At 37.6% G+C, this 15,985-nt stretch overlaps 1 protein-coding gene across 1 annotated transcript in view; it reads right to left on the reverse strand.

Moving 5' to 3' along the window:
- diaph2 (diaphanous-related formin 2) overlaps window positions 1-15,985 on the reverse strand; it is a 376,472-nt gene that overhangs the window by 74,621 nt on the left and 285,866 nt on the right. The window contains exon 26 of the mRNA XM_034690901.1: window positions 12,871-13,000. Within this exon, the coding sequence (XP_034546792.1) occupies window positions 12,871-13,000 (130 nt within the window). The remainder of the gene's footprint in view (window positions 1-12,870; window positions 13,001-15,985) is intronic.

Consider the following 15,985-nt stretch of genomic DNA (forward strand, 5'->3'; position numbering starts at 1 on the left):
GTTGAGGAAAAATTTCAAAAGGAAAAAGCACTTCAGGGTTAATGCTCAAATGATAATGCACTAAATTGTATGAAACCTATTTGGGGAGCTTAGTTTTGTTAATAAATATCTCACCACTGAGCTGTCACACCAGTAATAACAAAAAGATCCCAGAAAAGGCTGGGTGTGTTTTACTTTTGATTCTGCTCCTCCGGTCAGTCAATATTAAAAATCCCTGAATCTGTTATTGTTACATCTCAAAAGGGGTCTTATCTGGTGGGCACGAGGATCACCTCAGAGAAAACTCAATTTCCTGCTCATTTGTACATCAATCCTGATCATTGTGTGACTTATTAGAATCCGCTGTCAGCTTCGCTATTGAGTTTCTACATGAAAACAACAGCAGAGCCCCCACATGTGTATTTTCTTTTTTTGTTCTAGCAATACAGCTGCAGGTAAAGGATACAGTAGTAGTGTTGCTCAACAATTGGTATGAGGGATCAACAGCACTGCATTGAGCTGAAATCATGTTGCAAGCTTTTGTAAATGCAAATTGAAAATCAGGTTTTGTGATCATGTCCTAAGTGGATGTAAGCAGGGTGCAACGGAGATACAGTATAGAACCCTGAGAAGTTCACTACCTCGATACCTATCTGTCAAACATCCATATAGAAGGAGTTTTTACAGCATGTTTCCAGCTTCATGTTCACATAATGTGTAAAGCTGCAGGGCCACACTGGGAACAGGTATTAGTTTGGCCTTATGATGTAGTAGTAAAGTTTTACTCTGGATGATTTTACACAACTCAAACATAGCTCCAAAAAAATAAATACATTCCACTATGATGTATAATGGTTCAAAACGAGTCTAATTAAAATGTAAAAACATCTGTTGGCTATAAATATGTCATTAACATTTGTGGGGGTAAAAATAGATATGACCGTAATTTTCTTTTTGATCAAAGTACCAGCTGCCTCCTCTGAACACTGCTATGTGAGGCAGGTGGTTAGCAGAGAGGCACTCATAGTTTCTCTTCAGTGTAGATACATTTATTAGTTCTGTGTTGTGCTATTGCCTTGCAGCTCCAAAACTTTGCTTTGGGAGTGGAGCAGTTCTTCAAAAACTTTATGTGACGTTTTGATACAATTTGACGTAGCTCTGGGCTACTCATGTGTACATGGACGACTCGATGTCTTCATTTGATTAAAATCATTCTGATTGAAGATGTAAGTTCAAGTGTTTACATGGCATATGATTTCATCTGGTCTGGTGTTTACATGCACCTACAGATTTAATCAGAACAGCTGTGTGACGTGCACAAGAGATGTCATTCTGCCTGGCACCTCTCTCCTCCTGAATAACCTTATGTCACTACGTATGCGAATCAAGATGTTGGTTTAAACTACCACTCTGCAACTAAATTGAATTCCATTGGGTTTGGGTTTCTGTTTTTTATTGAGGTGCTTTTAGGGAGCATTTTTATTCTATTTGGACTTTTAAACTAGTCATAATCATAATTTTTTGCTCCATGTAAATACAGCTAATGTTTAAGTTAGTTTTTAAGGGCATTTTGGGGAGAATTTGCCTTCATTGGATAGAACAGCTTAAGAAAATAAGGAAACATGGGGAATAGAGAGTGGGGATGATGTGGGACAAGGTTTGTAGCCTCCGTACATGGGGTGCACACATCAACCTCTAGGTCAGCGGGTGCCCAGTTTAAAAGTTTTCGCAGGGGAGTATTCAAGTTAATTTCTAGTTTTAGATATAGTTGAAGCTCCTGTGAGCAGTATTTTGGCGAATTCATACTGATGCTCCTTTATGAGCCGAAGAAGCAAACAAGATCATTACGACATGATGGATTAATTCTGTGAAGGTATTTCATGTGCCTGTCATCACAGCCGTCAGGGGTAAGCATCAGACTAAGTGAGTTTCAGCACGTTACTTTTTACACAGCAAATATTTGCATGGGTGATACAATTGACGGGTAAAAATAAAGCAGTAGTTTATTTTTCAGGGGACCACTTTTTCACATATATAGAAAATATCAGCAAAGAAGCAAGAGTCACTGCTTTATCCAAAAGGGGCGCAAAAATCAATACAGGGTGTTCCTCAAAGGAGCTCTAAAATGTGACTTGAATGGAAATTATGCATTATGGATTATGTATGGCAGAACTGTTGGGAAAAAATTGGAGTACCTAGCCTTTATAAAGGGCAGTGGTCAATAATGAAGAATAACCTCTTTCTGATAGAAAATTTCCAACTGGGAAGTATAGTTTTGGAAGTTTGTAGACTTCCAATGAAAGCAGGTGAACCATTTTTTAAGTGTTCACACTTTCACACTGGAAATTACCAGACCCTGGGTATTTTAATGATCCATGGTCATGTGAATTTTAGGGGAGACAGGACCAGTTATTGGAAATGACCTTCAAAGTAAATCATCTGCTCTCCCTTGTGCCTCTGGTGCAGCAGGCGTCTTCAGCACACACTGCCCAGCTACTTACAGGGCCTTGGGATTTGCTTCTTCCGGGTCCAAAGTTCAACAACGTATATCATTAAACAGGATTGTATACATGGCATTGTTTGAAAGAATCTCTGCAAACACTACAGCTATTCTAATCCACTGTGATGGATGGGTTCTAGTTATGATTGAGTGCTGTAAAAGTGAGCTGCATTTGAAAATGGAGCTTCCTTGTTCACCTCAGCTCATGGAACACTCCCAGCATGGCAAATGGTCCTCTGTGACAGGCTGAATTTCTAGGCTGGCAAACAGCATTATTCTCATTCCTGGTCCCATTGTCAGCCCTCATTGAAATCTGCTGTCACGGACTGGAGCCTGATGCTAAGCAGGGCTGCTAGCCTCCCTGCATGTGTCTATCTCTGTCTACACTCATACTGCCTGGCCAAAGTGGTGATGTAAGAAATCAGAGGTGGATGGAAAGAGAGATGGACAGAGGGAAAGAGAGAAAAAATAGAAGAAAGAGAGACAGAATAGTTGTTTTGGTCTCACAATGAACTGCTCATCCAGCGTGAAGTGAGTAAAGAGAAAAAAAAAAGAAGAAAAAAATAGAAAAAAGAAAACTCTCTAGAGCTCATCACTCATCCCGAGCTGGAGGAGCAAGACAGGTCTGTTTCCTGTTCCTAATATTCTTCATGACAGACTGTCCATTTAAACTGCTGGCCTCACTGATCCTGCTGTATCACTTTCAGGAGGTAGGGACGTGGATAGCTTAAACAACCAGTGAGGAACTTATCTGTTTCTAACCACAGTCAGAGCTAATGGTTGTAGGTTGTTAATGTTATACAAGCCGGAAGATTATATTTTCAAGAAAACATAATACAACATAAGTACTTTAAAATCTGAAATATGAGTTGCACCTGTATATGAGACAGTCTGTTTTTGAAGGTTGCTCGGAGAGAGAAATTGTTTAAATTGTGTTCCTGCAATTCCATTAGTTGCAGCAATGTGCAGCTTGGATGCAAATGTGTATCTCCTTGAAGAATCAACTGTCCACCTGCCAGCTACCTGTACATTAGTTGAGAATCTACCTATGGTACTGCTCATAGTTGAATGTTAATGACAGACCCACCGCCCACAACCAGAATAAAATGAAATAGAATAAAATAAAATGAGAAAAAAACAAGTCTAATTACATGTAAATCTAGACCTCAGGGCTCCAAAGATTGTCATATGTTCAAAAAAAATAGTAAGGAAATAAGTAGGTAAGTAAATAAATGAATATATAAATGACTGAATGACAGAATAAATAGATAAGTAAATAAATATATACATAACATGTAAATCTGGGCATCAGAGCTCAAAATATTAGTTACCCAGTACCATGTGTTGTTAACAAAAGTATCCTTTGACCGATAATTTGAATTTTTAAATGATGTTGTGTTTAACATTACATTTTTCGGATGAGTTTACTTGGTGCTAAATCACTGGAAACAATAAATAAAAAAGCATTTTCAGGTGGTGATAACTTAATCAAAACATATGTTAGCCTAAATAAAACATTTCTCCTCAAAATACCCTTCTCTACCCAAGGGTGTGATTTATGTGATTTCTTTAAACTCTCATTGAGCAATACATGACTTTTTGTTTAACTTTTCATTTCTTTGGAGTTAGGTTTTAAACCTTGAGAAACACATTTCATTAAAAAGACATCAAATATCTACTATTTATTAAGAATAAATATTGAGTACAGGTTCAACTATATGATAGATTAAGGTTGTTTCTAACATGTTTTTTTTTGTTATTTGTTTTTACATATTTGTTTTAGGGGAAGTGTATTCGGGGATTTGAAACTAGGGACTTTATTTCAAGGCATCTTGGATTGTGGCTTTTTCTCCCCTCCTTGCAGACCCTCCTAATCTCAGTCCAACTGGATGGGAAGCATCAGTGAGCTGCGATCTTGAGATCTCTCCACAGATTTTCAAAGGAGTTTAAATGCAGGCTTTGTCTAGGCTTCTCAAGTGCATACAGAGGCAAAGCCACTGTGCTGCTGTCTTGGATGTGTGACCTCTTCAATGTACCGCTGGTAGGTGAATTTCCACTAAGTTCTAAAGTATGAGCATGCTCAACAAAGGGTTTATAACAGGTCTTTAAGAGAAAAGGGAGTTAACATAAATGGGGACAGAACCCTGGTATTTCTCGCACCTCTAGAGAGAATCATAGCCCTTTACCTAGACAGACACTGCCACAAGTGCTTCATCATATAAGGAGGGGGTGCAGCTGTAGTTTTCTTGGTCCAAAATTCCTGGAATCATACCATCTCTTTTGGCCTCTTTAAGTGTAAAACTGAGTTAATGCTGCACTCTTTAAAAGTATCACAATTTACAACGCTGTCTCCAGGTTAACCCTCCTGAAATTTCTGAGTTTGCAAATTGCAATAAATTTGAAATACTACACATTTGAGAGTCTTATACCATGCCCTATTAACTCCTGAAATTAAATGGCAAATAAAATTCTCATTATGAAAATTAAGATGTGCCTAAATCAGATTGTCATTCAATTACTTCTACAGAAGACTGGAAAGTTGGGCTACACATTTTAAGAACGGGAGCTTCGCTGAGCATGAGATAGATCATTATTATTATTTTTTCTCACCTAAAGGTTAAAATAGTCTCTGGTTGGTATTATTGTTTTTGAAGAAGCTGTTTATCCCAGCAGTAAGTAGAGGTACTAATCTAGCAAGCAAACCGCCGCTGACATTTAAAAGAAGTCACCACATGTCAAATTAAATGATACCAAACTATGTAACTGCACACTGGGAAAAGATTACAACTGTGGCCAGGGGACATGGGTAGTAAAAGAAACAGACACATTTGTATCTAACAAGTGCAAAGCAAACTTTTTGTTTATCTGCATTTAAAGCCCTTAGATTGGCCTTAAAGCTACAGGACGGAATTTAAAGCTGGTCATGAAAAACGTCAAAAATTAATTTGATGTCCCTTCATGAGCCACAAAATAAGCTATCATGAGCGGCAAGACTGATCACTTCTATACTGTAATATTTAACACCTGTGAATGCTGCCATTCCATATTCCACTGAAAACATGCACAGTGTGTGATAGGTCTGATTACAAAGCCCTAAAGTGAAGCCATGGTGAAAATATTTTTCTGGGGCGCTCACGTTATTAACACCAACAAATGTAATCTGTCTTTCCTTTAACAGTCTACAAAGCCCCTGAAGTCCCATAAGATGATCATTTCTTATCTTTTGCACACACTATTTTGCACTTAATGATAACTTGCAAACAATATGTTAACTTTTTCCCATAAGAAAGAACAAATCTTGTACACTTGTGTAGACAAGATAAAATGTATTATCTTAGAATGGGTCAGGGGCTCAGTAGGTTTTAATTTCTAATGTATTAACTTTTGTACCAGAAAATATTACCTTCAAATGTAGGTGATAAAAACTAAAAAGATCTGCTTTGTTTACAGGGGGCACCGAAATTGAATTAAACCACATGAGGACTATAAAGTCTAAATATGGGGTGTGCGCTTAGACCGCTAGGCCAATAGCGCCCTAGGACCGTAAAGATTATGAAACCTCGGCATCCACACAATCTTGAAGAGCAAATTTAGAAAACATATATTCAGGGAATCAAAATTATGTTACATACAATTTGACATTATTTTTTTTAGTGTAACACTGAAAAGCAAAAAGTGAAATGATTTTTTAAGAACAATAGATAAAGCAGAGTTTTACTTTGCTACATGTTAGTGGTGATTCTTAGAAAACTGCTGGAGTTTTGCGCTACAAAACAATTTTTCCTTTTTCACTTATCTTATTGGTCTCGTTAGTTTGCTGTGACACGCATTACAGAATAGCAGTGAATATCAAGTGTACGTGATTTCATGCTTTTCTGAAGACAAACACGTTTCTGTAACTAAAACTGAGTCGTGGTCTACCATTGCCAGAATACTTAAGTACTTTGCGTATATTATGTTCCTGCTTCCTTTAGCCTCTGCAGCAGACTCTAGTAAGATACCCTCCTTGGACTGGCATGAGAGAATAACTCCCAACCCCATGATTCCCTGCAACACTATTGAAACCCAAAGACAAATGATCTCTTCTGTGTTATGCCCCATCCAGAAAGGCATTTGGTCTACGTAATACAGAGCAAAGTACTGCAAGGAGTTTAAATGGGAAATGGGCACTGCTTTATTATGCTGCAGTGCCTTCAAATGAATGTGGATAATAGATATATTCACAGCGGTATTAATATCCTCTGAGTTCATCTTTTTTTTCCTCCTCCCCTTATTCTCCATTTTCTCTCTCACAGCCTCCAAAGTACTTTGCCCTTGGCTATGCCTTACACTAAATAGATTTATGAGAACATTTGTGTCATATTTCCTCTTTCCCGGATTGTCAAGACAGATTGTCAGTGTGCCACTGATTGAGTGGAATCACCACACAGACTTAGTTCCCATTGTCAAGCCCCCACATATTCATCTCTGGGGGTTGGGGGGGGGGGGGGGGGGGGGGGGGTTAAACAAGGCAAATTGTCCAATGACACTTCTCTCAGGGATTTGCAGCTGCCATTAAGACAGGGTCAGGGGTATGAAAACAGTGGATCCTTTGACTACATTTGAAATGATTATAGTTTCAATATCCACAAGTACACTTGGAAGAACATACTCACTATACAATTTAAATGAATACAGTACATGTTATGTGGATCTATTATGTGATGATCACACTAGAAATCAGTGCTGCCTGCTATAATAAGCAGTACACGATGAGAAATAATGTCAATGTACAAGACTTTAAATGAGGAGAGCCAGGCTCATGAGATATTCTTTTGAATTTACATTTCTTAGTCGTTTAAATATAAATCTATATTGTAACTGTAAAGTCTAAGGAGAGGAAAATACTAAGAAAATGATCACAATTTATGTAACACGTCTTAACACCGGACCACAAGTCTATGGGTGAACAATGTCAAATGTATTGGAGCTAACGTTAGGAGAACTAGCATCGCCAACCTTCAGTCATTCTTGCAGGTTCATGCCTTCATGTTGGGGCTGGTTATGCATTGCTTTGGTTGAGTGGTTTTACCTAAAATGGTGACTTCCAATTTTATCTTCTTTTCCAGAGCGAAAAAAAGGGTGCACTGTTCACTGATACAAGATGCCATCTCTCATCTATGCTTGTTTACACCCGGGTAAGTAAAGGAAATTGGGATTATAGCAGGGGCCATTAAACAGAGCACAACTCGGCTAGTTGCTTAAAAAGTTCAAGTTTTAAACTGTTTTTTTTTCTTTTTTACTAAACCTGTTACTTTGTGACAAAAAAAGAGTTAAAAAAAAAATGTTTGCTGAATAGTAAGAAGGAATAGCAACATGTTCTCTTTTTGAGACACTATAATAAGGTAATTACATGAGTTAAAGGTGCTCTGTATATCTCTATCAACCCAAGTTGCCAGTGGTGATGGCCTGTTACAGAAGGTGGCCAGTCGTTTACAGGGGGGGCAATTTCAATCAGGAGGTCTAAGCCCCTTTGAGCTACCTAGACCTCCTTCAAATTCTTCATTCCTCTGAGTGATTTATCAGTACAGATCCAAGATGACATGGTGGCAGGAGAGGCTACCAATCCTCTGATCAGACAGAGGTGTAGCTCACAGTGAATTACGGGTGTTGGGGGTCTAGAGTCAATACATTAGGCAGGACTGGTCTCGTACAGAAGGAAGCAGTTAAACCTAATTAAACAAGAAATTAGAAATACACTCCGATATATATCACACTTTGTTTTTGAAACAAGAAAATAAGATATGGTTTGCATCTCTTTTTTTGCATCTCAATTCCAACAATGTCCAGTCTGAACTTGACATAACATTTAGTATCAAGTACAAAAATTTGACAGTGAGAGCACAGCATTCCATAAACCCCAGAGATATATTTCCCCTCAAGTTTTATCACTTTCTACAGATTCTGACTTTCTGAATAACAGAGGTGTCTCCTTCACTGCATGAAGAAAAGTGTTAGATGCTAGTGAAAAGCACTGTCACGGTCTTGTCCTTGCTTCCTATTCAGGTTGTAATGATTTTACCAGCTCTAAGCAATCAATGCTACTGTAAGGTAAAAAAAATAAATAAAGCATATTTTTCACTGACCTAAGGGCAAGAAGGACCAGCCATTTTCATGCCGGATATTTATTTTTATGGAGATTGAAACTAACTGAACAGAGTGCAATAAATTCTACAATGAAATAACTACATAATTGCTCTAGATGGAAGCATGCTGAACCTTGCTTTATATATGGGTCTGATGGACGCTCTGTGACCTAAGGTTAGCACTGAAATTCACTTCAGCATTTAACCATATAAAAGCATCCACTATCATACTTCATGCATTATATGACAGCAGCAAGATGTGGTTTTAAAGGAAATTAATTTTAATATTCCAGCCAGTTGCTTTAGTTCTTATTTGTTCATTTTTCCCATGTCCAGGGTTTCCAAGAAAATGTACTTAAACTAAGTAAAGATGCATACTGGGGACTAACTAGGAAATGCAAATCCAAGAGCAAGACAGAAGTAACTACCCACTTAATACTGTTTTTTCGTTTTTTTTACTCGGACAGCATATCAACAGCAAAAGCAATATCATCCAATGTCATTGCAAAACACCATATTCATATATTGGTCTCGTGTTATGTTGATGAGTTCTTGTGTTCTTATATGCATACTTTGGCTTGTGTAAGGCGCGCCCCATGTACAGAGGCTAATATCTCTTCCCAGCAGTTGCGGGTTGGACTTCGGGCCTCTGCCATTTGCGGCATGTTTTTCAACACTCTCTGCTGCTCACATTTTATGTCTCTCTTCAGCTGTCGTTATTAAGTTGTTATTATTATTATTATTATTATTATTATTATTATTATTATTATTATTATTATTATTGTTATTATTATTATTATTATTATTATTATTATTATTATCATCATTATTATTATTATTATTATCATTATCATTATTATTATTATTATTATTATTATTATTATCAGTATTATTATTATTATTATTATTATTATTATTATTATTATTATTATTATTATTATTATTACTATTATTATGGGATTTGATAAAGATGCTCTGCGGCCTGCAAAGTTTCCACTTCATGAGTCTGATGAAGATCAACTCGGCTTGAAACATCACTACCCTGGTGAACTAAACTGTCACTCGACTCAGCACCTGCCTGCTTTAGTGTTGATTTGCCTGTTTCTCCACTTTTATACTTATAATATGTACACAATTATGTTCAGTTAAGTGTCCCCAGCTCACTGTTGAATCACAGCCCTTTCCGCCGTCCAGGTTATATCTAAAACATCTGCTGCCTGCTGGCCCTGTCTCCTTACATAATCATCTGAATTCTAATCAAAACTGACCTTGATACAGGCAGCCTTTGATAATGGCTGCATCCACAGGGAGAGTCTCCTACGGGAGAGTGTTCCTGTGCCGGACTTGTCTTACTTAAAGTTAGCCTCTTGGTCCTGTTAGGACATCCATTCTCCTCTGCTCCCAGACCGGTCCCAGGCTATTCTTTGGGTTTGCATGATGGTTTCTTATTTGAAACAACTTGTAATCATCTTTTTTGGGAAAGACTGTGCTTTCAAAAATATATAAATGAATAACTATGATAAAAATGGATGTCTTCAATACTTGAGCAGCAGGTATGAAGCTCCCTGGCCTGCAAGATGAGAGAGAGTGGGCGGTAGAAAGTTCAGAGGTAATATAATTTAGTGCTAATGACACAATGTCTCTAAAATGTAATGACCTAGAGTACTCCTTGTTGAACAGCTAAGTTATAATTTCCAGTTCCAGGTCTTCATACAGTACCTGCATAAAGCCAGCAGTATCAAAATAGTTTAAGTTTCTAGGTAAATCCATGATAAAACAATGTTCATGAATCAACCTATATTTAAGCATTGAAAGGCCCGGTGTTAAACGCATCACAATGTTGATTATTGAAGGTCGATGCTAACAAATTGTACAATTTGACAAGTGGTGAAAATGTCAAAATAAACTGTGTCCAATACCAGGAAGGTGCCAGATGTATTTCTAAGACCATTTGTGCAGTAGAGGAGAGAAAGTCTGAAGCAGCCAATCAAGACAGTGAAATTTATGATTTCCCACAGCAATTATCCCTGATTGCACTTATCAATGATGTGCATTAGATGTACTACTTCCAGGCATTGTGGATGGCCATTTGATTGCATTAGAATCCCTCCACATTAATGTCAGTTTACCTACAAGTTAACTACTCCCCCACAAGCCTCTGACAATCAACAATCAAGAATCCCAGGCTTCAGTGAAAAGTCTGAACACTTTTCTTTTCCCCACATTAGATTTATAATCCAAGAACATAAACATGGTTTAACTGTTTGCACTGTCAATGATGTGAAATATTGGGTATTTATGTACTATTTTTGCGTTCATATCAGGGCTTACAAACAACATTTTTTAATAGCTGAATTTCAAAAAGACCATGCTAGGTAAAGCAATCACTGCCAGTTTATTGATGCTGGATTTGAATGAATGCTATGAAATTTACTTCAAGATAATGACTTTGAGAGTTAGTATTCAAATAAATGCTGAACAGTGTTCATTACTTTTGACTTGTCAACTAAGTCTGTGAAGTTTTTTTTTTGTTTAAGTAAAATGTGCCATTTACAAGAAGAGAGAAGTCATTTGGCTTCCCTATAGCAGTGGGAAGCAGGAAGACACTGCGGTGGCTTTACTACGGCGTGCAGAAAGAGACAAAGTAGCATGGGAATTTAAAAAAATAATAACACATTCATTGTTGGCCTTAATCATATGGTGTCGTGTTCATTCTAAAAGCCATTGTTGGTATATGATTTACATAGAGGCTGACTTTTCAAATTATTATTATGTATTTAATATCCAGTGGTGAATTTGAAGAGGTTTCCAAAAGTCTTAGAGTAGTTGTTTGTTAGGAGCAATAATACAAAAACATTCTTAATATACTACTGACAAAATAAACCTGGTTTGATTTGATTTGGAAAATAAAAATAAAAATACAAAATTGGACACACAGGTCAGTTGGAGGAGTGTTCAATTAAATGTGAGTGAAAGCAATGAAAGAGTGGGTCCAAAAAGGGCACGTTTTATGAATGGAAATTCAATAAACGACGGTCATCAGAAAAGGCAATTGTGGAGAAGTTGTTTTTAACTTTACGAAAGACTGTACAGTGTATTAAGGTTAAAAGGTGGCTTTATCCAATTTCCTTCAGTTTCCCTGAAAACAGACCAAAAGCTTGTAAAGGATTTGGAGATAGTGTTAAATTATTTAGTGGTGTTCTGCTGTTCAACAGGCAATAAAGAGTTTCCAAAGACATGGAGCTGGCTAGTGCATGGCCTCTGATCACTGTTTTTCTCTCTGCTTCAAAGTAAATCTAATAAAATTGACTCCAAAAGACACAACAGCAGAGTTTAACATGCTAAGGACTGAGACAAATCAATGGAATAAAACTTAAGGATGGCAGTGTGAAAATATTCTCTTAATACTACAAACAGGGAAATTAGAGTGTTTGAAACATTGTGTTGTTTTTTTAAACAGCCCTTTAAAAATGGTAACAGTGCCTCTAATATATAGCTGAAGACCTGTAGGCATGTTCATGTTGTTGATGTCTTAGAGCGTAATCATGAAGTCTCTTTAATTGTTACAGTCGTCATTGAAACCCTTGTTTAATTAGATGTGGTGATCAATGAAACGAGAAGTAATAGGTGCCCAGATTGCTTTTTTCATAACCCTGCTCTTTTAATAGTTTCTGAGGGTTTTGCGAAAGAGATATTTATTTACTGGTCTCAGCCAATTAACTGCTATCTCCTACATTTCCCCAAAATGACAAAGTTGATATAATTCAAAATTTGTGAAAAATAGACATCTAAATATATACAGCGCATGAAGACTATTCAGTCCACTTACACAATGGCTGGCAGCCTCAGTCAAGTGCATAATTAGTGGAATTAGATTAAATAACCAATTACCAGACTAACAAAGTAAATAAGCCTGCAGGGACTTCACCGAAAGCTTGAGAATAGAATTAGAGTGGAATTAGTTTATTGACAGGCTGAATGACAGTGTGGTCAGACAAACAGCTCTATTCCTGTCACAAAGACAGAACGCTGGCTGTTGTCAGGGGATGCAGCAGAGAAGCAAAGGGTGAACATGTGGACACCAAAACAAATAGTGAAGGAACAAAAGAAAAGTATAAAAACTAAACAAAACATTTAAGGATGCACTTTTGTAGTTTCATCCGCACAAGTGAAGGCCAATGTTCTCCCCCCAGCTTGTATTCATTACCAGGTGTTGTTGGCTTTGCATTTGGAAATGTGGTCTTCGGTAAAGATATTGAGACATACCTCTGCTGGCACTCTCCACGTGCTCCAGTTCATCTGGAAACGTTAGAATGGCATTGTGGTTCTCTTCACACTTGTCAGCCAGGAAATGAAGAAGTGTTGTGTTCTGACCGATGGATTTGGTGTCTCGAAGCTAGGACAAGAAAAAGGTAGAATTGAAATGGTCAACCCAGATTTTAAGGTGCAATACACAGCAATGTCCACATTTTCATTCCAGGTAACAGTCACAATCTGTCATAACACTCTTTTTTGTATTTCCTGTTTGTATCTTTACACTGGCTTTAAGAATAAAGGTAAAAATCCCAAGTACAAACAAACAAGATGAATCCCTGTCAATCATCCATTATGAACGCCTAAAGGAAAGCGACAGTGTGTGTATCTACAGAGGTCCTGCCCTCTGCCTTAATTCTTTTATTTGGCTGTGTTTGGGACAGTTCTGGGCTTTAACATTTGGACACTGCGTGTGTAGCCCTTAGCCAAAAAACGGGTTCAGGATTGAGGACGGGGGCTCTATAAAAATGTGGCAACCAGGTGAGAGATTGTAAGCAAGCTTTCAGGGGGACGCTAGTGGTTCTGTTGATCCAGAGAGGAGCTGCCAACTTTGTTGTTGGTTACCGACCCACATCCATCAAATTCCACTCTTTATATGTTGAATTTCATATAAAACCAAAAGTTCAAAAAATGTTGAAACTCTGTGCAACACTTTTAGAAAATAGCTTTTGATTTTTTGCGAATCATTTAATCAATTGGTTTAATTGGTATAATACATAGACAATATCTCAAATGTGAAAACAGTTCTATTAAAAAAAACATTTGGAGATTATAAATTTGAAGTCGGCAACAAATTTAAAAAAGTTGGGTCAGGGAAGAAAAAAATAAACTGAAAAAGTTGCATGACTGCATGTACAAATGGCATTCCAGAGAGGCTGAGTCTCTCAGAGGTAAAGTTGGGAAGAGGTTTACCACTCTGTGAGAGACTGTGTGAGCAAACAGCTGAACAATTTCTTTAGAATGTTCCTCAGTATAACATTTCAAAGAAATTGGGGATTATATCGTCTACAGTACATAATATAATTTAAAGATGATAAAATCACTGTCTAAAAGGGAAAACCAGAAAATACATTCCGGATTATGGTGATCTTCATTATTTGCATTACAAAACAGAAATGACTCTGTTGTGGAAATCTCTGCATGGGCACAAAATCACTTCCAAAAATTGTTGTCTGTGAACATGGTTTATTGCTGCAACCACAAATACAGTTTAAAACAGTACAATGCAAAAAGAATATACCGATGACTTCGCTATGCCTAAGCCCATTCAAGATGGACTGAGTGCAATGTAAAACTGCCCTCTGGTCTCATGAATCAAAATTTGACATTCGTTTTGGAAATCATGGACACTGTGTCCTCTGCTCTAAAGAAGAGAGGGACCATCCAGCTTGTTTTAAGAACACAGTTCAATAGCCATCATCCCTAATGGTGAAGGGCTGCATAAGTGCCAATGGCCTTGTAAGCTTACAATTCTGGGAGGGCACCATTAATGCTGGAAAATATATACAGGTTTTAGAGCAACATACTGCCACCCATACAATGCCCTTTTCAGAAAAGACCTTGCATATTTAAGCAAGACAATGCCAAATCACATTCTGCACATATGACAACAGCATGGCTCCATAGTAGATGAGTAGAGGAATAGAAGAGCATAATTTTTCATGAAACAAAAATAAACTCAGTGTCAACATTTGATATGTTGTCTTTGCACTATTATAATGAAATACTGAGTTTACATTATTTGCAAACCATATAACTCTGTTTTTGTAACAATTTACACAGTGTCCCAACTTTTCGGAATTGGGGTTGTTAAAATCATTCTTGGCTTGTTTGTCTGCCTTAACTGTTTTTACCACACTCTTAAAGCCATTTGTGGTGATATAATGTCAACAGCCTTGGCTGTAACTAAGCAGAGAAGCAAGTCCAATGTGTATTTATGCCATCGTAAGGCTCCAAAACATGGTCATAAAGTTCGCAAGGAATTGCATGGTATGGGTGTCAGTTCAGGAAACGGTCACTCTCTATTAGGAAATAATAACTGGATATCGTCAAAACACATGGGGAAGAGATAGAATCAAAATGTGACCTAACTAGCTTTAGCATCCAATTACTGATGGCTAAAAACTAAACAAACATAAACGTATAGCACATTAAGAATGGCACCAGACCCTTCAGAATAAAACACACAGGCAGGAAAGTTAGTATGAAACTTCTCCACTGTGTTTGCCAAGGATGTAGTGTGTGTGTTTGTCTGTGTATGTGTCTGTGCCTGTGCTCATACACAAAAGCCGAAGTCTCCACATCAGTGCATAGGGAACTTGTTCCATATTCATTCCCCACCGTGATTGCCATGCTGTTCGAATAGCATGCTGGGAAAACTAATTAGCACAACCCACCTCTGTGTACTCATACTGATAATATCCGAGCAGTAAACAGCCTGCAGTTGGACATGCCCACACATGTGCACACACAAACACATACGTCTACATGCTCTAACACGCACACACATTTAGACAAAAGTGAATTGAAACAAATAAAGGCAGCCAGAATCATACCCTTGTGCATCAACACATACACAAACACACACACACACACACACACACACACACACACAAAGAGGCACACGCATAATTTTGTTAGATGAGGATCTATCATTTGCTCTCGTCGGGTAATCACAATTTAATTTCATGGATTTTAAATTTTAATTTGTTTATTGTTATCCCCCGAACTGTCATTACTGCACAAGAAGGTGCATCTCTGGTATGCTGATTTCATCTGCTAACTAATATTAGTAATGTGTAATAAAGAGAGGGTAAACTGGGAGAGGTAAAAACAGCAAAGAGGGAGCTGTGAATGATAACAAACAGGCTGGAACAATAATTTCAAATAATGTTGTCAGATTTTACTTTAGGCATCTCTAGATTTTAGTGAGTATATCTTTGGACTCTACCAGTCAGCTCGGCCCCTTTACTGAGAAACTGGGTAGAGAATCTGCTTGGCTATCAGTTGTTGCAGATGTGGCTCATTTCACCACACAGTTTAACTACTTTTTAGAAAGCCCGACCTA

This window comes from Notolabrus celidotus, chromosome 8 (genome assembly GCF_009762535.1).
Source record: "Notolabrus celidotus isolate fNotCel1 chromosome 8, fNotCel1.pri, whole genome shotgun sequence".
NCBI lineage: Eukaryota > Metazoa > Chordata > Actinopteri > Labriformes > Labridae > Notolabrus > Notolabrus celidotus.